The 24,312-nt window shown below is 47.4% G+C and overlaps 1 protein-coding gene across 1 annotated transcript in view; it reads left to right on the forward strand.

The window, feature by feature from the left end:
* The window catches only part of LOC147105239 (uncharacterized), a 66,277-nt gene that overhangs the window by 16,212 nt on the left and 25,753 nt on the right, over window positions 1–24,312 (forward strand). The window contains exon 4 of the mRNA XM_086011394.1: window positions 17,234–17,360. Within this exon, the coding sequence (XP_085867520.1) occupies window positions 17,234–17,360 (127 nt within the window). The remainder of the gene's footprint in view (window positions 1–17,233; window positions 17,361–24,312) is intronic.

Raw genomic sequence — 24,312 nt, forward strand, 5'->3', positions numbered from 1 at the left:
CTACTTATGTGGTTTATTAACAACAATTGAAAATGCTGGAAACACTCAGCAGGTCAGGCACCCTTCGTCACAGACCTGAAACGTTAACTCTATTTCTCTCTCCATGGATGCTGCCTGACCTGCTGAGTGTTTCCAGCATTTTCTGTTGTTTTTTCAGATTTCCACCATCCGCAGTATTTTGCTTTTGTATGTGATTTAATACTTTTTTTTCTCACAACATCTCTATAGAATCATAGAATCATAATCATAGAATGATACAGCACAGGAGGAGGCCATTTGGCCCAGTGTTTCTGCGCTGGCTCTTTCAAAGAGCTATCCAATGAGCCCCACTCCCCTGCTCTTTCCCATAGCTCTGTCATTTTCTCCCTTCAAGTATTTATCCAATTCCCTTTTGAAAGTTACTATTGAATCTGCTTCCACCGCTCTTTTCCAGTAGTGCATTCCAGATCGTAACAACTTGCAGTGTAAAAAAAAAAAATCCTCATGTTGTTTCTGGTTCTTTTGCCAATCACCTTAAATTGTGTCCCCTGGTTACTGACCCTTCTTCCACTGGAAACAGTTTCTCCTTATTTAAACTGTTCATGATTTTGAATGCCTCTATCAAATCTCCTCTTAACCTCTATTCTAAGGAGAACAACCCCAGCTTCTGCAGTCTCTCCACATAACTGAAATATGTAATGGACATTATTGATTAAGTGAAATATAAACATAAATTATTGGAAATGCACAGGAGATCTTTCAACATCTCTAAAGAGAAACATTAATATTTCAGGTGTAGGCTCTTCAGCAGAACTAAAACCTGAAAAATTAGAAAGCCCTAAATAGCATTGAATGCAAAAATGGGCAAAACAACAGTCACAAAGAGGAAGTTAATAGGTTGAATATCTATTGAATTACTAGAAAAGCAGCAACTGGTGCATGATATATAAAACATAATCATGGTGAGGCAATCAAAAGAAAGAAAGAAAGACTTGCATTTATATAGCGCCTTTCACGTCCACCGGATTTCTCATAGTGCTTTACAGTCAATGAAGTACTGTTGTAATGTGGGAAACGCGGCAGCCAATTTGTGCACAGCAAGCTCCCACAAACTCCCACAAACAAAACGACATTCAAAGAACAAAAAAAAGTGAAAACAGTTAAAGTAATAAAAGACACGAGAAGAGGCTGACATGAGGAAAACGGCCAAAAATTGCAGAAGGTCTGATATGAAAATAGTAAACATGGAAATACACAATGAGGTCATCCATAGCAAAAAAGAGAAAGGACAGGCCAACATCCAAGGCACAGATTCCCCTTCCCTAACTGTGTTTTGATGGAGGGTCCACGCCTGTAATGCATAAATGTGCATTTCCTCCCCCCCCCATCTGCTATCAGGCATACCTTATATCCCAGACAAATCTTTCAAACCTTCATTTTAACACCTCATTAAGGAATTACTTAGGGTTTATCACCCAGTCTATGCCTATGATTAATGGTGCCTACATTTGTTTGTCAAACTGTCTTACATCAACCAGTTTGGATTATATTAGCATTTACACTACAAACCTCCCATCAAGACCCACACAAGCTACTGAGTGACTCTTTCTTGCCAATTATCAAAGAAGTCAGACAACAAAGTCAAGAACTAACAATAGTTTATTAATTTTGCAATCATAGTCAGCAGTACATTGAGTATGCAAATAATTAGCAGATAGGATTAATTTACAAAATAAATATAATGGGTTACAAAGGTAGTTCAGTTATGTCACAGCAATTCAGCATTAATTGTTTGCTGATAATAAATTTACATTTATCAATATCTGAGATTGATATAAATTGGTGAGATTGACTTAAGATTAGACTTCTTAGATAGCTGACGTGTTATCAGCATTAGATAGCCAGCATATTGAATAGATTAAAATCTATATGCTTGCAGTTAGCAATGTTTCAAGAATTTATATGATCTTGTCCTTCTGAACTGATGTGGATGAACTGGTTGTCTCGCCTTCCTTTGAAAGGATGGTATTATTCTTCTGAGATGTCAGCATGATGAACCTCTATCCGTACAGGTGATATTTGTTCCTCCTGGATCCTCTGCTCCTGGGTAAATTCACCTTTCACGTTGCTAGCTGTATCTAGTCTTGCTGGTTTAAATCTCACCTCCCTTGAACACAGGAGACTTGTACATCTAAGTGACACACATATATGCCTGTATCTGCCTGGTATAGCTGTACATCCTAACTTCTTTAACCTTTCTTTCTCTGTTAGCGATGCACTTTCCAATGTATAATTAATAGAGCCAGCCTTATACACTAAGGCCTAGAAATTCGGTTGTTTGCACCAGCAGTTAACGCCTAAAGAGACCGAGAATTGAGGCGTTACCCAATGTTGGGGCGGGCGCAATGAAGAAAGCGACAACTCCCATATTGACTATACATTTAACGCCTGCGCTAAGTGTTTGCACGCGCCCGTGAGCGCAAGCAGATCATGACGTCATTTCATTGTGCAACGCCTTTTAGGGGCGCCTGAGCAGATATTGGGTGGCGCCTGTGTTGATTTCTTTGTGGGTTCAATGACGAGACATTTATGAAAGAGAATGGGCTAGATTTTCAGTTGCTTGCGCCAGCAGTTAGCGCCTTAAGAGAAGTGATTTCCGGGCGCTATGCGTGTAGCGCCCGGGTGCAGCGCAGTTTGCGCCCCGCCCCAAATTAAGTTGCCCGTTAGCGCCGGCGCAAAGTTTAGCGCCCGCCCGGATGCGCGCGCAGAAAATGACGTCACATCCTCGTGCAACGCCCTTTGGCCGCCCCGATTGCAAACTTCAGTCGGACCGCCCCATTGTGCGGTGGGCGGCCGGAGCGTTTGGAAAAAGGAACGCAACACAACCAGCGCGGGCCCCGGGGGGCGCTAATTAAAGGGAACGTCCTCTCCAGTATAAAGGCCAGCCTTTTTTCAGAAAACAGTCTTGTGCAACGCATTTCTGGAGACACAACAAGGAGGATAGCTAACTGGTTTCAAGCAGCAAGAGCCAGGTATTTTTGGACTCAGGCCATAGCGCTGCAAGTGGCCATTTGGAAATTAGACTGTTTGCCAGGATTTGATGGGGGCTGCATGGGGTGCCAACGCGGAGCTGCAGCGCCATGTCCGTAGGGCTCGCAGACGCATTGTGAGAGGGGCAGCCCTGGCTAGAGGCAGAGGGGGCTACAGGCGTCGGCCACGTAGGCTTTACCCAGTCAGGCTATACCGCCAGCAGCGCTCCTACCTAAACATGAGTGCCGCGCGATGTGTTAGAAGGCTCCGATTCCGAAAGGAGGTGATTGCAGAGATCTGCCACCTGCTTCGCCGAGATCTGCGGCCAAAGCTCAGGTGCAGGATGTCTCTGTCGGTGGAAGTGAAGGTGACGGTGGCATTGAACTTCTATGCCACCGGCTCCTTCCAATACGCTGCTGGGGACATAGCAAACATCTCCCAGTATGGCGCGCATCGCTGCATCCGCCACGTGACCGAAGCACTGTTCAGAAGGAGAAGCCAATTCATCTCCTTCCCCATGGCCCTCGAGAGCCAGCATCAGCGCGCATTGGGATTTGCCAGACTCGGGGAATTCCCCTTGGTGCAGGGCGCCATTGACTGTACGCATGTGGCTTTGCGGGCCCCTCTGGAGCATGGCGAGCAGTATCGCAACAGGAAGGGCTACCATTCTCTGAATGTGCAGCTGGTATGTGACCACAAGCAGCGCATCATGGCAGTCAATGCCAGCTTCCCAGGCAGCAGCCACGATGCCTTTATCCTGCGGCAGAGTACTGTGCATGACATGTTCCAGGCATAGCCTCCCCCAAGAGGATGGCTCATCGGGGACAAAGGCTATCCTTTGTGCACCTGGCTCATGACCCCGCTCCGCGCGCCCAGGACCGCTGCTGAAGAGGCCTACAACGAGAGCCATCAAACCACCCGCAACATCATCGAGCTAACTATTGGGGTCCTCAAGCAACGGTTCCGCTGCCTTGATCGCTCCGGAGGAGCTCTCCAGTATTCGCCGGACCGGGTCTCCCAATTTGTGGTGGTTTGCTGCATGCTACACAACCTGGCTATCCGCAGGACTCAGGCACTGCCACCTGACGTTGGACCAGCACCTCAGGAGGAGGAGCAGGAGGAGCATGAGGAGGAGGAGGAGGAGGAGGAGCAGGAGTACGTTCCCAGGAGGGAGCGACCAGGGCCAAGGGCCGCACGACGCCACCTTATTACACGGTACTTCTAAGCCCCCTGTCAGGGAATGGCCAGGGGCCATGAGGGAAGATGAATGCAGCCGCTCCGCAAGCCCTCAGCCGGCGAAGCCAACAAACACTAAGAAGAACAACCATGGAGACTGCATGAATAAAGATAATTTTTTATTGCACAAAAATGAAAAGCCCTTCCCACATGAATCCCCAAAAACAATAAACGGGCCCCACAAATAGCCCAACAAACGACTCACTCCCACAAACTGGGGAGGAGTCACTCCACATTTCTTCAAACCGGGCCTCAACGTCGGCCTAACGCAAAAAATAAGCCCTCCAAAAGCACAACCATGGCCAAAATAAAGATGGCCACCGCCATATTAAAGGAAAGCTGCCCACACCCTCTACTGAGTTGCCCGCGAGGGCGAGACCTTGGCCAGCCTTTTGCCTCCCCTGCCCGGCCTGCTGCTCCTTCGCAAGCTCTGCCCAGTGGCTGCTGCGAGGCTGGGGGAAGGCGCCTGAGGCTCAGATGCCCTTCCGCCAGATGCCGCTGGGGGGCGGCCTACACGGCGTTTGGGCCTCGAGGGGCCGTCTGCTGAGTGGCGCACCTGAGCCTGGCCACCATCAGCTGCAGCCGCTTGCCCTTGACGCCCCAGTGGGGGAATGGCGGCGACGGATGGCGCAATGTGGGCCAGCTGGCGTCTGGGATGCGCTGGCTGGTGCTGTGGCGCGGTGGCACTCGGCCGGGCCCGCACTGCAGGATCCGCAGCAATCAGCCGAGGGGCGGCTTGCTGGGATGGTCCAGCGCGGCGGCTGCCCTGGCGATGCCTGCCTGAAACAGCGCGTGTGGCAGCAGTGAGTGCCCCTGTGGTCCTGGTGTGCGCGCGCATCACATCCGCCAGGGTCTTGACGGCATCAGTCAGCATGCGGCCACTCGCGGCAGTTGCTGCCCCGAACTCGCGCACACTGGTCGCCAGCGACTCGATGGCCTCAGGCATGCGCCCCACCACGCTCATGAGCTCCGTGTGGCGCCGGTCCAAGTCGTCGGCCATCTTATCCAGCTTCCGCACCTCCTCCGAAGTGAAGGTGTCCGGACTGGAGTCGCGACTCTCCCGCTGGGGAGGAGGGGGCCGAACTAGGGGACCCTTGCCGCGTTGGTGACGGCGAGTGTGCCGAGCAGCAGCACTCCCCTCTGATCCTTCCTCCCTTTGGGGGGAAGGCCGCGGGCCATGCGCACGGCTGCTGGGTGGCTGGACGCCACTGGTCCCAGAAGCTGCATTGCCCTGCGACAGTTCCTCCAGGCACTCGTCCAGTGAGGAGGTGTCAAGCATTTCCTCCTCTCCTGCGGGATGTGACTGTTCCCCCGAAGGTCCGGCTTGCTCCTCCTCCTCCTCCTGGTCGGAGGTGCTGTCACTGGCAGCTTCAGGGTCCTGGTCGTCACCAGCTGAAAGCAGGAATGCACAAGAGTAGCTTCAGAGTGAGGAGACGGCGTCAGCGAGGGAGTTAGGACTGGTGGGATTCAGCGCATTGGTGGGACAGTGGCAAAGGAGGTAGCTCGGATGGGCCAGTGCGACGTGAGAGGGCCAAAAGGCGAGGTCCTTACCATTGCCGGGCAGTGGAGGGTCGGATACACCGCACGCTGTGGGGACAATCACACGGGCTCCCATGAGCACACACACGCGCTCCTCCAGCCGAGTGAGCTTCTGCAGCTTGGCACGGGCCTGGCGATTAAACGCTACTTTAGCCTGCAAGAGAAAGGACGGGCTGTAAGTGCGCAGTGAAGCCCTGATGTAGTGTACACTGCCTCCCATGGTGGAATAGCTTGGACAGAGTGAAGCCCTGATGTAGAGTGCACTGCCTCCCATGGTGGAATAGCTTGGACAGAGTGAAGCCCTGATGTACTGTGCACTGCCTCCCATGGTGGAATAGCTTGGACAGAGTGAAGCCCTGATGTACTGTGCACTGCCTCCCATGGTGGAATAGCTTGGACAGAGTGAAGCCCTGATGTACTGTGCACTGCCTCCCATGGTGGAATAGCTTGGCCAAAGTGTAGAGTGCCGAATGGCCATTTGATGCTCATGACTGTCCCAATGCTGCTGGCTGAGGGCTGGCCAATAGGACTTTCAGCTCCCTTTGCCCATCATGTCAGGTGTACATGCAAGAATGAGGAGGAGACTGGAAAGGCTACTCACCTTCACAATCCTGGTCAGATCGTTGTATTTTTTACGACATTGTTTGTGGGTCCTGGGGGCATCGCCGGTGAACGTCACCCTCTGGGCGATCTGCTTCCAGGCTTTGGTGTAGTCATGGTGGGTTGGATTCCTCCCACTCTCTGGAAACAAGATCTTGCGCCTCACCTCCAGAGCTGTGACCATTATGTCCAGATCACCCTCTGAGAAGCGCAGGGCACGCTGACGGGCCTTCTCTGGCGTTGCCATGACTCCCTGGGGCTGAGCAGCAGTGTTGAGGCCTCTTTGCAAGGCTGCAGTGTGCAGGGCGTGGCAGCAGACCAATTCGTCCCTTCCCCCTTTAACAGCTGGTCGGCACCACGGGGTCTGCTGTCAGTGCAAAAATGACTGCACCCGCGCTGCGCCCCGCCTGGGCGCTATCCCTCTGGACCACCGGCTTAGCGCCTAAAGGTAGGAGTGGAACGCCTCTTTTAGCGCTCCACCACTCTCTTAGGGCGAAGCCACTGAATTTCTGGCAACGGGGCGCTACTTTGGGGCGGGCGCTAACTTCGGGCGGGCGCTAAGGTTAGCGCCCCAAAACTGTCTATACTGAAAATCTAGCCCACTGTCTTTTAATCTAAAGTCTGTTCAACTCTTTTTAACAGCATTACAGGAGACACCATGCTAGTGATCCATCTAAAAGCGAAACTAAAACTAAACTGCTTGTCTCTGTCACATGCCCTCTGCTGGTCAGGCACAAGCAATCTATCAGGCAAATATGCTGGTAAGGCATCATAACCAAACAGGCAAATACCATCACTATTTGCTGATATCATTACATCTCCCTTTCTTAAAACAAAAGTATTTTACTTTTAACTAACAACATGTTTTCTTTGTATTAATCTGCATTTTAACTGAAACACTTAATGAACTTACATTAACATTATCATTATCAAGATTTTTTAACCTTGCTTTGTGTGTTCACATGAAATATGTCAATACACTAGAACTTGAAGAAAGAATAAGATAACATTACTTCCTTCTATAACAATAGTCCTTAAATTTGCTCAATGAGTCTCTCAGGAGGCTTCACGTGTCTTGAGGATTTTCTGATTGATTGTCCTTGAATCTGAGTTGTTGCCTCAGATGATGTGTTCTCAGCTGTGTGATCAGGTTGTTCAACAGTATCAGTCTTTTGACCTGCTGTGTGATCAAGTTGTTCAACAGTATCAGTCTTTTGACTTGCTGTGGCTGGTCCCATGAGAAGATCCCGACGATTTCTTCTCAGAACAGCACCCTCATCTGTCTGAATGGTGTATGATCTTGGTTGAACTTCACTCAGGACAGTTCCCTTCTGAGTCCATGTGTTTGTTTTGTCTTTGAACCTTACTTGGTCACCAGTGTGGAGTTCAGGCAGGTTTTGTGTTCCTCTGTCATAGTAGTACTTTTGCTTTTCTTTCTGTTGCTCTTTGAACTTCCTCACTTTCTCCCCCTCTTTATTCAGGAGGTTCTCCGGGATGGGTAGGTTTGACCTTAGCAGATGTCCCATAAGGAGTTGGGCTGGTGTCATACCACACTCGAGCGGCGTTGTGCGGTATACAAGCATGCTCTGGTAGAAGTCAGTTCCACTGTCTTTTGCCTTGTACATCAGTCTTTTCACTGTCTGGACCGATTTTTCCACTAGTCCATTGGACTGTGGAAAGTGAGGACTTGACGTTGTGTGGACAAAGTCCCACTCTTTGGCAAAGTGTCGGAAACTTGCATTGTAAAACTGGGGTCCGTTGTCTGTGAAGACCTCGCTTGCCACGCCATGTCTGGAGAATATGGCTTTCATACATCTTATCACAGCATCTGCAGTGGTGGTGTACAGTCTACAAACCTCTGGATACAGGGAGTAATAGTCTGTGACTACAAGATAGTCCTTCCCTTGACATACGAATAGGTCAGCGCCTACCTTCTGGTAAGGTCTGTCTGGTGCTGGGTGTGGCTTTAGTGGTTCTACCGGATTGCTTGCTCGATATTTCAGGCATATTGTGCAGTTTGACACCTCATTTGTCACATCTTGGTTGATTCGTGGCCAGTACATCACCTCTCGTGCTCTTTTCTTACACTTTTCGATTCCCAGATGTCCTCCATGGATCCTTTTTAGCATCTCTTTTCTCAGACTCTTTGGGATAACTATTTTACTTCCTTTGTAGATGATGTCTTCGACCACTGATAGTCCCTCCCTGCAGTTCCAGTACTCTGCCATGTCAGGTGAGCAGTCTTGCTTCATTTTGGGCCATCTATCCAAGATGCTTTTCCTCAGTCATCTCATTGTTTCATCTTTGTTTGTCTCAGTCTTTATGAGCTCCATTTTTGCATCTGCTATGGGCAGTGCACTTGTGATCATGTCCACGTAGGCGTTCACTTTTTCATCCATTTTGGTGTTTGCAGGCTCACTTGGGTCAACAGCTCTGGACAATGTGTCTGCTGTATACATCAGTTTACCTGGTGTGTACGCAACATTCAGTGTACAGCGTTGCAGCCTGATCATCATTCTTTGTATTCTAAGTGGACAGCTATTTAGTGGCTTTTGGAACAATGCAATCAAGGGCTTATGGTCAGTCTCTACACTGATTGCTTGTCCTGCCACAAACTGGTGAAATCTTTCACAGGCGTATGTGATGCTGAGCAGCTCCTTTTCTATTTGAGCATATCACGTCTCCGCGTCTGTCATTGAGCGCGATGCATATGCAATAGGTTGCCAGTAGTCATATTTTTGCAGAAGAACGGCACCGAGCCCACTCTGTGATGCATCTGATGATATCTTGATGGGTCTCGCTGGGTCATAAAACCTCAGAACTGGTTCCTCTGTGAGCAGTTTCTTTAGATCGCTCCATGACTTCTCATGCTCATGATTCCATTCCCATTCTATGTTCTTTTCAGTTAGTCTTCTCAGTGGCGCCATCTTTTCTGAGAGATTGGATATGAATTTACCCATGTAGTTGATCATTCCATTAAACCTCTGCACGTCCTTTTTGCATTGTGGCTTTGGCATATTCTCAATGGCGGACACCTTTCTGGGATCTGGTCTGATGCCCTCACTGCTAAGGATATCTCCCATCAATGTCAGTTCTGTCACCCCGAGCTGGCATTTCTCTCTATTCAGCTTCAGGTTTGTTTTCCTTGTTGCTTCCAGCACTTTTTTCAGTCTCTCGTCATGCTCAGTTCTCGTGGTTCCCCATACTATGATGTCATCCATTGATGCTCATAGATCAGATGGATAGTTTTGTGATACACTTCAGGAGCTGAGGCAATGCCAAATGGTAACCTTAGGAATCTGTATCTGCCAAATGGACTGTTGAACGTGCACAGTCTTGAACTTGCTTTGTCCAATTTCATCTGCCAAAATCCTGATGATGCATCTAACTTGCTGAAATACTTTGCATTTGCAAACTGTGACATGATTTCCTCACGTGTAGGAAGCTTGAAGTGCTCTCTCTTTATTGCTCTGTTTAGATCTCTTGGATCCAGGCAAATTCTGAGCTTTCCATTCTTTTTGTCCACTACGACGAGTGAACTCACCCACTCAGTTGGCTCATCTATCTTCTGAATCACGTTCAGGCTTTCCATCCTGTCCAACTCTGCCTTCAGTTGCTTTTGAAGAGCAAACGGAACTTTTCTGCATGGATGTATGACCGTTGGCATACTTTTATCTACTCTGATCGTGTGTTCTCCTGGCAGGCAGCCTAGACCCTTAAATAGGTCATTGTACTCTTTCATGAGTTCATCATAGACTGTCTCTCCTTCGCTTTCCACAAGGAGGACTCTCTTTACCAGGTTCAGTCTCTCACAGGCTTTTAAACCTAGTATGGCTTGCACATCCTTTGGCACCACGATTAATGCTAGCGTGTGCTCTCTGTCCTTGTGCGTTACTTTGACAATGCATCTTCCTTTCACTGGTATATCAGTACCTGAGTATCCTGTCACTTTCACTTTTATTCCATGTATCTTTGGTCTGGGTCTAATTTTCTTAAAATCAGTCTCTGATATCACATTAACTTGTGTTCCAGTATCCAATTTAAATGGAATATGTATGTCATTCACTTTTAGTGTCAACATCCAGTCTCTTTTTTCTTCTTTGTTTTCAGACACAACATCTACATAGAACTCCTCTATCTCGCTTTCATCTACTGTATGGACCTTGCTTTGTTGCACTTGGTTCTTAAAGCAACGGGCATTATGGTTGTTTTTGTTGCAATTATTGCATGTTTTACCATATGCTGGACACTTTCTTGGTGTATGCTGTGTACCGCATCGACTACATGACATTCAATTGTCCCTTTCATTTTCGTTCGCTGGCCATGCCTCTTTTTTCACATTGGCGCTCTTTTTGTTAAACGGTTTGTATCCGTTCTTTCTCACTGCATCCACGTTGCAGCTATTGTCACTGAACAGCTCCTTTGCCTGCGACTTCACAGTCTCTGTAGCCCTACACAGTGCTATGGCTTTTCCCAGGTCTAGTTCTTGCTCTCTTAGCAGTCTTTCCCTTAGACCATTATCTGGAATACCACACACCAGTCTGTCTTTTATCAGTGATTCTGTTAGTCCCCCAAATTCACATGTTTTGCTTCGGTTTCTCAGTTGAGTCACATACTGATCAATAGTCTCTCCCGTTTTCTGTACACATGTGAAAAATCTATGCCTCTCAAACGTCACGTTACGTTTAGGTATGCAGTCGGCCTCAAACTGTTCCATTATTTTATCCAGCTTCATTTTGTCTCCATCAGCAGCGAATGTGAAGTTATTATACACCTCCAGCGCTTCATCACCCACGACATGCAAGAACACTGACGCTTTCATTTTATCACTTTTCTCGCCAGCTCCGATTGCCGCTAAATACAACTCTAAACGTTGTTTGAATCTCCTCCAATTTTCAGCCACATTACCTGTCAACTGAAGCTTCGCCGGTGGGTGTAAACCTTCCATTTTTTCACTTCGTTAGCTATTCTCCAATGGTAAGTAACGATGTTCTCTTTTGGCTTGCTAATATGTGGAGAGCTGATTTAACTTCAGATTTTTCCTCTTCATTTCTTTCAATCACTTCTGACACCATGTGTTGATTTCTTTGTGGGTTCAATGACGAGACATTTATGAAAGAGAATGTCTTTTAATCTAAAGTCTGTTCAACTCTTTTTAACAGCATTACAGGAGACACCATGCTAGTGATCCATCTAAAAGCGAAACTAAAACTAAACTGCTTGTCTCTGTCACATGCCCTCTGCTGGCCAGGCACAAGCAATCTATCAGGCAAATATGCTGGTAAGGCATCATAATCAAACAGGCAAATACCATCACTATTTGCTGATATCATTACAGCGCCCGGAGCCTTTACGCCTAGCGCTATTAGTGACAGTTCGAAGGAGCGTTAGCAGGTCCTTCTCGGAGTCGGGGGGCGCTATTTAAAGGGGACAGCTCTAGTATAGAAGCTTCAGCCACTTGGCCTGTTCATTGCGATCATTGGTGGAGAGAGTTGGTGAGCTGCTGTGGAGCAGAGTTTTTGGAATTTAGCATTAGAGTACTTGGGACCCTCAAACCTGTCCGGAGCAGTTGGAGCACTAGACCTAACAGCCTTTTGACCAACTGGCATCGGAATGGGAGATGCTTTGGAGGGCGACGGCCTCATGGCCGAACACTATGAAGGGGCAGAGAGACGGCGGGAGAGAGGGCCGGGATTGGCCAGAAGGAGGAGGGGCAATGGAGGTCGGCCAATCCGAGGGTATGCTGCAAGGGTCTTTAGGCAGCAGGTGTCATCCCTTGACATGTCGGAGGAGCAGTGTGTGCGAAGGCTCCGAATCGGGAGGGACGTTGTTAATGAGCTGTGCCACCTGCTTGTTGAGGATCTGCAGCCGCGTCTACAGTGCAGGACCTCTCTGTCGGTGGCCGTTAAACTGACTGTTGCCCTCGATTTTTATGGCAATGGATCCTTTCAGTCAGCCATTCGGGACATTGCGAATATCTCTCAGGTTGCAGTGCACTGTTGCATCCGGCAAGTTACAGCTGCCCTTTATAGGTGAAGGCGTCAATTCATCACCTTCCCTCTGACCCTGGAGAAGCAGGCGGAGGAGGAGGAGGAGGAGGAGCATGCGGACGAGGAGGAGGAGGAGGAGGAGGAGGAGGAGGAAGATGGAAGGGCTCCTGAAAGTGGAAGGGCCATCCATCAGAGGCTCATGAGGACTCATATCGAGGCCCCTCTGGCGGAATGATGAGTGTCTTTACTCCTGCACACTTTGGATGTTTGAAAGCCTCTGAAGGCCAGCATCACTGTAATTAGTCACGTGCACCATAGCACATTAAAACTTCCCTTTATTGTCACAAAAGTCTTTCATTACAGCAAAACAACATCATGCCAACAGAAACCATAACTAACAAAATAACAGTTAACTCTTCGGCAAAGCCGCAAAACTAAACAAACCATTTCCAACAATTACAACAGGTGAGGGTGTCCTTGAATTTGGCCAAAGAAACGTCTCAGCACCTTCCTCTACTGCTGGCCCCTTGATGGAGAACGACTTCTCTTTCGCGGTCGGCCCCTTCCCTCCCTGCTGCTCCTACGTAATTGAACCCCAGTGGCGGGGTGAAGGCTGGGGGACACCTGCTGACTGTGTGGAAGCGCAGAAGCCCCTGAGGGACGGCCTGGCCGACCTCTGGGCTTGGAGGGTGCGGATGCAGGATGCTTGATCTGAGCATGGCTGGAAGCAGTGTGCCCTGCAGGTGGTGGCAGCTGCACTGCAGACGTACCAGCGCTGGCATGTGCAATGGTGACCTGCCGAGAGAGGACACCTGCACCATGGTCGGACGACACACTGGCTCTCTGAGGGGACCGGCTCGGCTCATCCGCCACAATCGCATGCTCCACTGATTCCTGGCCTTGTATGGGACTGGAAGGGCCCGGGATGATCCTAGCTGATGCAGATAGGGTGGCTGCAGTGAGAGTTCGCGTTGCTTCAATCTGGGTGTGGACGAGGCCGGCAAGTGACTGCGTGGCAGCAGTGAGGACCTGTGAGCCAGGTGCCAGTGCTTCGGAGAAGCCCTGGACAGCTCTTTCCATTGTTTCGGACAAGGCCAGTGCCGACCGCTCCGCTGCCTCAGACAAGCCCTGGTCAGACCTTTCCAGGGATTGTCCGAAGCCCTGAACAGTCCTTTCCATAGCGGCCTCGAAGCCCTGGACAGTCCCCTCCATTGTTGGCCCAAAGCCCTCGACAGTCCTGTCCATTGTTGCCCCGAAGCCCTGGAGAGTCCTGTCCATTGTTTCCCCGAAGCCCTGGAGAGTCCTTTCCATTGTTGCCCCGAAGCCCTGGAGAGTCCTCTCCATTGTTGCCCCGAAGTCCAACACACTCTTTGCCAGTGTATCTATTGACTGAGGCATCCTCCCCACTGCAGCCATCAGCTCAGTGTGCCTGAGCCGGGCCTGGGTGCTCATTTCAGCCAGGCGATGCACCTCCTCTGCACTCTGTGCAGCAGTCATCACTACCTGCCTTGCCCTCCGGGGAGACGGTGGCCAAACTTGCCTACCCCCCTTGCGTTGCTGCATGCCGCTTGTTCCGGCAACTGGCTGATCCTCAGAGCCCCCCCCTCCCCTCCAGGGAACTACTATCCCCAGTCTGTAGATGTGTATGCTCCCCTGAGATTGGAACGGATGGTCCGGCTTCCTCCTGATCCCCGCCTCCGGAGGCACTGGCACTGGCAGCTTCAGGGCGTTGAGCCCGAGTTGGTGATGCATCATCTGAAAGCAGGGAGGTGGAAGAGTGGCTTTAGCAAAAGGACAGGTTGGCGGAAAGGCATGCCAGATTGCGGCAAGGCTCTGACATGGCTGCACACTGGGGAAGCATGCTGGCGGGGGACCAAGTGGAAGGAGACAGCTGAAAAAGGTGAGAACCTTACCCTCGCTGTCGAGAATGGGGTCGGCAGCTGCAGTGGTAACAGGACCAGACAGACGTTCTCCAAGAATCTGGTGCACTCTCTCCTCGAGATCCGTGAGAGTGACCACTTGTGGAGGTCCGCCACCGGTTCAACGCTGGTCCTTTCGAATCGTCGCCAGCTTGGACTGCAGGGGAAAGAAGGGGAAGTTCTGTAACATGATGCCTTGAGAGATCATCTCATGCCCCCCATGGTGCAAGAGCCCTTACATGAGGCCTTGAGAGATCATCGCATGCCCCCCACGGTGCAAGGGCCCTTACATGTGGCCTTGAGTGAAATGTCCATGTGTGTGCCCAGAAAGGGCCATGGGTGCTTGCTGACAGATGGCCATTGGGGCATCATGGCAACAGGGTCCTCGAAGTCAGGTGCAGATGGAGGGAATCAGAAGTTTGCGTAACCAACACTCACCCTAACGACCCGAGTGAGGTCGTTGAATTTCTTCCAGCACTGAACAGGGGTCCTGGTCGCCATGCTGCTGGAGTTGACCCTCAGAGAAACCTCCCTCCAAGATCGCTGGTAAGCCTTTTGATTCGGCCTCTTGCCATTGTCAGGATACAGAATATCTCGACGGCGCTCAACTGCAGACACCAACTGGTCCAGAGCCTCAGTGCTGGAGCGCTCTGCTCTCTGTCTTACCTTTTCCATCCTGACCAAGTTTTTTGCGCCAGAGAAGGGCGAGCGCCGATTCTGAGGCCTACAGGGAGTTGAGTGTGGCAGCTCAGGCTGACTGACCCACCCCTTTAAGAGCCGGCCGGCGCCTGGAAGTCTTGTGGTTTCCGGTAATTGAGATCACCTGCGCTGCGCCCGTCCGCGCCGATATTGGGTAGCGCCTGAACTTTTGCGCCTTAGGAGCCCCGTGCAACGTCTGATTTCGCGCCTCAATCCCCTTTGGGGGCGATGCAACCCAATATCTCGCCAGGCAGCGATAAGTTTCGTCTGGCTATAAACTTTGCGCAGCGCCAGTTCTAACGCCTCAAGCGGGGCTATACCCAATTTCTAGGCCTAAGAATTTCTACATCTTCTGCTGTAAAGATTACTGCAAGATCTACTAACACTACTGGATCTAAACAAACAACTAAGAACTAAGGATTGAGAACTCAGGGCTGAAGACTGAGCTTTAATTTCAAAAACACTGTCTTATATATTCTTAATTTTCATAGAAGCTTCCTCAATTCTATTGACCAATTTGAGTGACACATGTGTTGGAAGAGTTCAGCCCCCTGGTGTCAATCACCTCATATAAAAGAAAAGAAAGAAAGACTTGCATTTATATAGCGCCTTTCACGACCACCGGACATCTCAAAGCGCTTTACAGCCAATGAAGTACTTTTGGAGTTTAGTCACTGTTGTGATGTAGGAAACGCGGCAGCCAATTTGCGCATAGCAAGCTCCCACAAACAGCAATGTGATAATGACCAGATAATCTGTTTTTTGTTAAGTGGATTGAGGGATAAATATTGGCCAGGACACCGGGGACAACTCCCCTGCTCTTCTTCAAAATAGTGCCTTGGGATCTTTTACGTCCACCTGAGAGAGCAGACGGGGCCTCGGTTTAACGTCTCATCCGAAAGACGGCACCTCCAACAGTGCAGCTCTCCCTCAACCTAGACATGTCAAGGTGGTTTGTATTATCCCCTAGCTTCTCAGGTCTTCTCTAACAAAGGGCCTCACACTGGTGCAGATGAGGTTGGATATCTTTATATCTCCTTTAACCAGCCACCTTTGGGCCTGTGGTCTTGAAGGCTTGACTTCTATCCCTGATAAGAAATGTTTTGTTTGTAAGCTTTCATGGTTTAATTAGCGTTAGCCCTTTCTTTTCTAGCATTCAGTCTGACTACTGAGTCCTTTTTGAAGACACTTTTAAGACAAATCTTAGGCATTTCACCGACACTGCACAAGAAAGTGACAGGGAAAGGGCAGATGGAAACCAGATGGTGGAGGAATGAATAAGAGTATCTCAAGGGAATGGTCACTCCAGAAAGCAGAGAAGGCAGGATAGTTGTGGGAGTCAGTTGACTTGTAATAGATATCTGTGGATATCTATATAGATATAGAAATCCAGAAAGGAAAAGATAAGGGAGCTATGTAAGGGAGGGATGAAAATTAGAAATGTACTCAATTAAATTTTCAAGATTAGATTGAATGCAGCAGAGCGCAAGATTTTCAACATTTACAATGTTTTCTTTTGTATTGATTCATCTTATTGCTGTTTGCGGGATCTTGTGAGCAGCTTCACTGCTGCATAAAACGAATTGTTATAATTCTTAGTCATGGTGGTTTTGCCTGAGTCACTTTACGGGTTCAAGTCCCACTTCAGGACTTGAGTACATAATCCATTATAATACTGAGGGAATGCTGCATTGCCAGAGGCGTCACATTTTTGATGAGTTGTTAAACCGAGGCCCCGTCTGCCTTTTAAGGTGGATTTGAAAGATCCGTGGCACTATTGAAAAAAGAGCAGGGGCGTTCTCCTGGTACCTTGGCAAAAATGAGCTCTCAACTAACACCACCAAAACAGATTAACTGGTCACTTTTCTTGCTGCCATTTGCAGGGCCTTGCTGTGTGCAAATTGGCTGCCGAGTTTGTGTGTATAAGAACAGTGACTACACTGCAAAAAAGGAAATTTGCTGCAAAGCATTTTGGAACGTCTTGAGGATGTGAAAGGTGCGATGTAAATGCAAGTCCTTTCTTTATGTGAAGGGCATTGAGACTTTTCTGAGAGACATGATAAAACGTTATATAAATGCAAGTTCTTTTTTATATGTGATATACCTGACTCATGAGTGCTCAGTTTGCTGTGTTTGTGCCCCTTGTTTGGTTCTATTGGTGGGTGACCTTAGCGATGGGAGAGGAACAATTTACTTCATTTATACTAACCAGGTAATGTTCCTATATAATTATCATTCCAGTTTCACAGTAGAGAGAACTCACAGGAACTTCTAAAGGAAGATGACCAACGCATTCAGCTGATAGTGTACAGATATAATGAATCAAATCCTTTGATTTTCAGTCACTTTAGAACAACTGATTCTGTAGGTAAGATTAAGCATATTTAATTTTGAAAGCAGTTTGATTATTAAAGTGTATTTGAAAGGCCAGAGATAGACAAGAAGCATTAGTGAGGTAGGTTCTTGCATTATTTGAGCCACGAACTGCAGAATACTAATGCTTATGCTCTTGAGATTTACAATGGTTTCTCCCCAAAAGGAAAATGCAGTGTTGTTACACTTCAATCACCATCCATTGGGACAATCAAACCAATCAATAATATCCCATGGTGATAATCACAGCTGTGTTTATAATTATTGTCTCTGATGCTGCTGTATTTATGTGTTATGGGCCTACAGTGTTAAAAGTATGTTGTCTAAAATCTACATTCTTATCTTTTTTTCAATCATGATCCATTACTGTTTTTTAAAGCGGTGTTGCCAGCAATATAGAGGTAATTTCATGCTCCCGCATTTCCAGCAGGACTGCAGGATAGAGATTTTCTGACCCACACTATCATCAAGTGGGATTCCCTACTGGGCGTGTAGAATTGTAGAATCACCCCTTAGATGTCTTGTTAGGAATTTTGAATGTAGCCAGTGGGCAACTTCGGAGTCTGAGTCAAAATGCCAGACATGCAAATCTGTCATCACTTGTTCAATACCAATTTTAAAATTATTTCAAAGGGATAATTTTGATGTGAAATATTTTCCATGAAGACACACCTTTGAAACTGTCAAAAAACAACAAGATTTCATGTTTTTGCAATTTCTAAATCAGCCTGTGTTTACATAAGTTCCAGGGAAGTTCTACTGAAACTTCTCTGTTGACTCCACTCACTTCCTCCAAATAAAAGCTGTTGTTATGGGAACTTGCATGAGTCCTAGCTATGCCTGCCTTTTCGTGGGATATGTGGAACATTCTTTGTTCCAGTCCTACTCAAGTCTCCTTCCTCACTTCTTTTTCCGGTACATTGATGACTGTATCAGTGCCGTTTCCTATTCTCACCCTGAACTGGAATATTTAATTCACTATTCTTCCAAATTCTACCCTTCCCTTGCCTTCACATGGTCCATCTCCGACGCTTCCCTTCCCTTCCTCGACTTCTCTTTTCTAGGGATAGGCTATTGACCAATATCCACTATAAGCCCACTGACTCCCACAACTATGTTGGCTACACATCCACCCACCACGATTCTTGTAAGGACACTACTCCATTCTTCCCTCTCTGATGATGCCAACTTCCATACCTGTGCTTTCGATATGTCTTCCTTTTTCCTCAACAGAGGATTCCCCTCCACCATGGTTGACAGGGCCCTCGACTGCGTCTGTTTCATTTCCCGCACTTCTGCCCTCACCCATTCCCCTCCCTCCCAGAACTATGATAAGGTCCCCTTGTCCTCACCTTCTACCCCACCAGCCTCCACATTCAACAAATCATCCTCCACCATTTCCGCCACCTCCAATGTGATCCTACCACCAAACACATCTTCCCCTCCCCTCCCCTTTCAGCATTCTGAAGGGACCATTCCCTCCGCGACACCCTGGTCCACTCCTCAATCACCCCCAACACCCCCTCCCTTCCCACGGCATCCTCCTGTGCAAGCACAGGAGAGGCAACACCTGTCCTTTTACATCCTCTGTTCCCACCGTCCGGAGCCCCAAACACTCCTTCCAGGTGAAACAGCGATTTACTTGTACGTCTTTCAATTTAATGGAATGAAATCAGGCCGGTTCTATAAAGGACGAGCAATCCCTCTGCCAGATTAATGCCCAGGCAATGAAGATAAAAATCTGCCTCAATGACTCTAACATTTAACTCAAAGGATATGCTGCAAGCTACTACTTCAGGTTATGGGGCTAACCTAAAGCTGACAAAATATTTCTAAAACTGATAGTGAAGCTGTCTGTGGCTGAACTGGAATGAACCATTTTAGAAAATGTAATCTAAGTGCGCTATTTTTAATGATAGGATCTGGTACTGTATTATCATTTCTGTTTTGTTACAATTTCCTGTTATTAAATGACTTCGAACAATTATATGATTATCTTTATTTCACTTGGCAGTTTTCCAAATTACAATACTGGAAAATGGCCTGTGGCGTCATTGGCAGAGCAGAAGCTGCAGAGAATGACCATTTACTGCTGCCAACACCTGCTATTTGATTCAGTATCATTAAAAGTATAAAAGACAGAAAAAGATGGGAAAAAGGAACATATTCTTTAAAGAATAGGCTTCACAGATAATGAAATTGTTTGTCATATACTGTCATGAATTGTCTGGCATACGTACAACAGAAATAACAACAGAAAATGCTGGAAATACTCAGCAGGCCAGGCAGCATCCGTGGAGAGAAACAGAGTTAACGTTTCAGGTCTGGGACCCTTCATCAGAACTGGAAAAAGCTGGAGATGTAACATATTAAGCAGGTGCAGAGACGAGGGGGGGGTCGGTTAGGAGGGGAGGAAGGAATTGAAAGAACATCCTGTACTTTTGTAAGAGGCAGGAAAGATAAAATGTTGCAAATGGGAGTGGCAAAAATCATACAGCACGAAAAATGAGGGCAGGGATACTTATCTGAAATTGTTGAACTCGATGTTGAGTCCGGTAGACTGTAAAGTGCCTAATCGAAAGATGAGGTGCTGTTCCTCGAGCTTACGTTGAGCTTCATTGGAACAATGCAATAGCCCGAGGACAGAGAGATCAGAGCGAGAGTGAAGCGGTGAATTAAAGTGACAGGCGACCGGAAGCTCAGGGTCACCCTTACGGACTGAACGGAGGTGTTCCGCAAAGCGGTCGCCCAATCTGCGTTTGGTCTCCCCAATGTAGAGGAGACCGCATCATGAGCAGCGAATACAGTATTTTGCTGTCGTATACGTACAACAGACTTGCATTTATTTATATTGAACCCTTTACATAGAAAAATGCCCCAAGACGCTTCACAGGATTGTAATCAGACAAAAACTGACACTGAGCCAAGGAAGGAGATACTGGGACAGGCGTCTAATGCTTGGTCAAAGAGGTAGGTTTTAAAGAGCATCTTAAAGGAGAAGAGAGAGGTGGAGAGGCGGAGAGGTTTAGGGAGGGAATTCCAGAGCCTACGGCTTAGATGGTGGAAGGCAAGGCCGCCAATGGTGGGGCGAAAAAAGTAGGGGATACTCAAGAGGCCAGAGTTGGAGGAACACAGAGTTCTTGGAGAGTTGTAGGGCTGGAGGAGGTTACAGAGATAGGAAGGGGAGAGGCCATGGAGGCATTGCAACATGAGGATGAAAATTTTTAAATCGAGGCATTGGTGGACCGGGAGCCAATGAAGGTCAGCGAGCACAGGGGTGATGGGTGAACAGGGCTTGGCGCGACTTAGAATACGAGCAGTAGAGCTTTGGATGAGCTGAAGTTTATGGAGGGTGGAAGATGGGAGGCCTGATGGGAAGTCATTGGAATAGTTGAGTCTAGTAACAAAAGCAAGGATACAGGTTTCAGCATTCCCAGATTCCTCAACCAAGGCCGGGAATCCCCTGGGCAGCCAGTACGCTGGAAACAGAAACATAGGGAAAGGGGTAGGCCATTCAGCCCAAAGAGCCTGTTCTGCCATTCAATTAGATCGTGGATGATACGTACCTCAACTCCATTTACCCGCTTTTTTCCATATCCCTTGATCCTCTTACCTAACAAAAATCTATCAATCTTAGTCTTGAAAATTTCAATTGATGCAGTAAGCCCTGTTCCTGGGACTAGAGACAGGGTCACTGGATAAGGCTTGGAAGCTAAGCAGAGCCAGGCCTGGTTAGTACCTGGAGGGGTGACCATCGGGGCAAGACCAGGTGCAGAAGGTCACAGAAAGAGCCCCGAGGAGGGGCAGTTGGTGAGAAGGTCACGGAAGGAGCCTCGGGAGGGGTGGCTGGTGAGCAGGCCCAGGCGTTGGGCTGAAAATAGGAGGAATGGTGGAAATGGAATGGCGGCGCGCACAGACGCAGCGGCTTTGCTTCTCCCAGGACGGTGCTATTTACGTTTAATGTTATTTGTACTGGACTCATGGGAGCTTGCAAGATCACATTTTGTTGTTCATGTACTTGTGCATTGTACAATGACAATAAAGTTGAATTATTATTATTATCCACAGCCTTTTGGAGGAGAGAGTTTCAGATTTCCACGACCCATTGTCTGAAGAAGTGCTTAGGATTTCACTCCTAAATGGCCAAGCTTTAATTTTAAGATCATGCCCTCTTGTTCTGGATTCCCCTACCAGAGAAAAGAGTTTCTTTGTATCTACCCTATCGAATCCCTTAATCATTTAAAATACTTTGATTAGATCACCTCTCAAGGGAATACAAACCAAGTTTATTGAATGGCGGAGCAGGCTCAAGGGGCCAAATGACCTACTCCTGCTCCTACGTCCTATGCTCTTATGTCCTTATGGTATTATTCTGGGGAATCTGCATTGTATCCTATCCAAGGTCAACATATCTTTCCTGAGGCTCCATGCCCAAAACTCAACGCATTACTTCAGATGGGGTCTGACCAAGGCACGGTACAACTGAAGCAGCACTTCCTCACTTTTGAATTCCAATCCTATTGAGATAAAGGGCAACATTTAATTTGCCTTTTTGATTACTTTTTGTACCTGTGCATTAGCTTTTCGTGATTTGTGTACATGGACGTCTAAATCCCTTTGCTCCTCCACAGTTCCTAGTCTCTCACCTTTAAGAAACTATTCCGATTTGACTTTCTCAGATCCAAAGTGAATAACCTCGCTGTGCTTGAACTCCATCTGCTATAGTTTTGCCCACTCACTTAGTCTGTCTATGTCCCTTTGTAATGTTCTTCTCCCATTCGCACAACTTACTGTGCCTCCTAACTTAGTGGAAGAAACCAGGTATATCCTCTTTTTGGCTGGCAGGTGTAGGGTCCACATGTGGGCCCAGGCCTGGGCTTGGCCCCAAAATTTTTCCATTAATTACCTAACTTTTTTTAGCTTCTTTGAGGGCCACAAATGTTGACCTTCTGTGCTGGTGGCACTGACAACCCCAGAGTGGCTTTCTAGTATAACAACAGAAAATGCTGGAAAAACTCAGCAGGTGAGGCAACATCCGTGGAGAGAAATTTGAGTTGACGTTTTGGGTCGAAACCCTTTTTCAAAACTGGAAAGGAAATAAAATAGATCAAAGGCAGGGCTGCGATCGAACAAAAGAAGTAAAAGAGACATTAAAAGGTACTCAAAACCAGATGAGATGGTAATAGGCCAGTGGAGACAAAAGACAGCTGAGATTAGGTGGGAAGTGTACTGGCAGGATAAGAGACAGCTGCCAGGTGGGAGAGAGAAAGAAAAGGAATCACCTTTTCTTGCCTCTCAACAGTGGTAGGTGTCTAAGATGCACCCATTGTGCAGGCAGCCTTCAGAAAAATGAAGATTAGGGGACCTTCCTCTGACCTCAGAAGGTTTGGTAGGGTCAGCTGTGGAGGTTCCGAGCAGGCACCTCCTGGCATTTACACCATGGGCCCTAAGTGCTTTACAGGGGAGGCACTAGTTTCTACTGAGCTGTGAGTCATGCTCTTCTACTAGTTGCTGATATTTTAATTTATATGTTTGTTCATGCGTTGGGGGAAGACACAGTGCTATGATTAAAGAAGCCATTTTAATTATATAGAGATGGAAATGACCTGTTAGTGTGTTTATCCCATAGTTCTGAAAAAGACTAGGGTGATCTGTGAGGCACTGTTCATTATTGCGCAAGAGCCATTGAAAACTGAGGAGATACCAGTAGACAGGAAACAGGCTAATGTGTTGCTCATATTCAAAAAGCGGGACAAAACAGCAAGAGGCAATTATGTCGTACTTGCATTCAATGCAAAATGATGGACTTGATTAATAATAACCTAGGAAAATGTAGTCAGCATGGATTAAGAAGGGGAAGGTCCTGCCTGACCAACCTCCTCAATGTCTTTGAGGAAATGACAACACAAGTGGATTGTGGAAAGCCCTACAACCTGGCTACCTAGCCTTTCAAAAGGCATTTGACAAAGTTCCACATAAAGGCTATTAGTTAAACTCAAAGGTGTTGGAATTTAGGGTAAACCTTGGGAATAGATAAGAATTTGGTTGAAGAGTAGAAAACAAATGCTTGTTAGATGAGTAATGTTGGGGTGGAAGTAAGTACTAAGTGGTGTGCCCCAGAGCTCAGTGTTAGAACCACTATTTTTTCTAATTTACATAAATGACTTAGATTCAGAAACTCATTGTAAAGTGGTCAAATTTGCAGATGATACCGAAATGGGGAGGGGGGGGGGTGGTGGGGTGGGGGTGGCGGTTGTTGGGTGGCAGTGAATTTGGAGAAGGCAGGTCAGAAATTACAGAATGATTTGAGTATAAATATGTAAGAAGGCAGACCAATGGCAGATGAAACTTAATGCAAACCATTGTAAAAATATTGCACATTAGAGACAAAACTAGATGGCACACATACCCCATGAATGGTGTTGAAGTAGCTAAGGATGAAGCCAAAAGGGACCTAAAGAGTCTTCACTGACTCGATGTTCAACATGTTGAACCAATGCACAGTAGCAATCAACAAAATCAATGAGGTGTGCAAAAGGGCAATGGTTGTTTGCAATATTTTAAATGGTACAGCAGTTGCCAGCTTAGATTTGTGCCATGCTTGATGGGTCCCACAAGAATTATGCATTAAAATAAGTACATGTAATTGTGCCTTCTTGGTACCAGTAATATTCTTCCTCATTTCTAACCAGGTCTGAGGGTTCTGGGTAACCTGAATTTTTACCTCAGCAACACATAGCGCCACCCTCCTGTGGTGCACCATCTGCAGTAGATACTCAACTCTTAAGTATAAAAAAAAAGTTTCCCCCACTTTTTGCATTTGTACTGTTGTGAGCAATTGCTCATCATTTCTGCCCCACTACAACCTTATCTTTGAAGGCAAACCGCAGCCATTTAAAAGCTACTGCCTTGTTGGAACTTGACGCTCTCCAGTCAGTTGTCCCATG

The sequence above is a fragment of the Somniosus microcephalus genome, chromosome 18 (genome assembly GCF_052327205.1).
Source record: "Somniosus microcephalus isolate GS21.2 chromosome 18, FLI_Smic_1.0, whole genome shotgun sequence".
Taxonomy (NCBI): domain Eukaryota; kingdom Metazoa; phylum Chordata; class Chondrichthyes; order Squaliformes; family Somniosidae; genus Somniosus; species Somniosus microcephalus.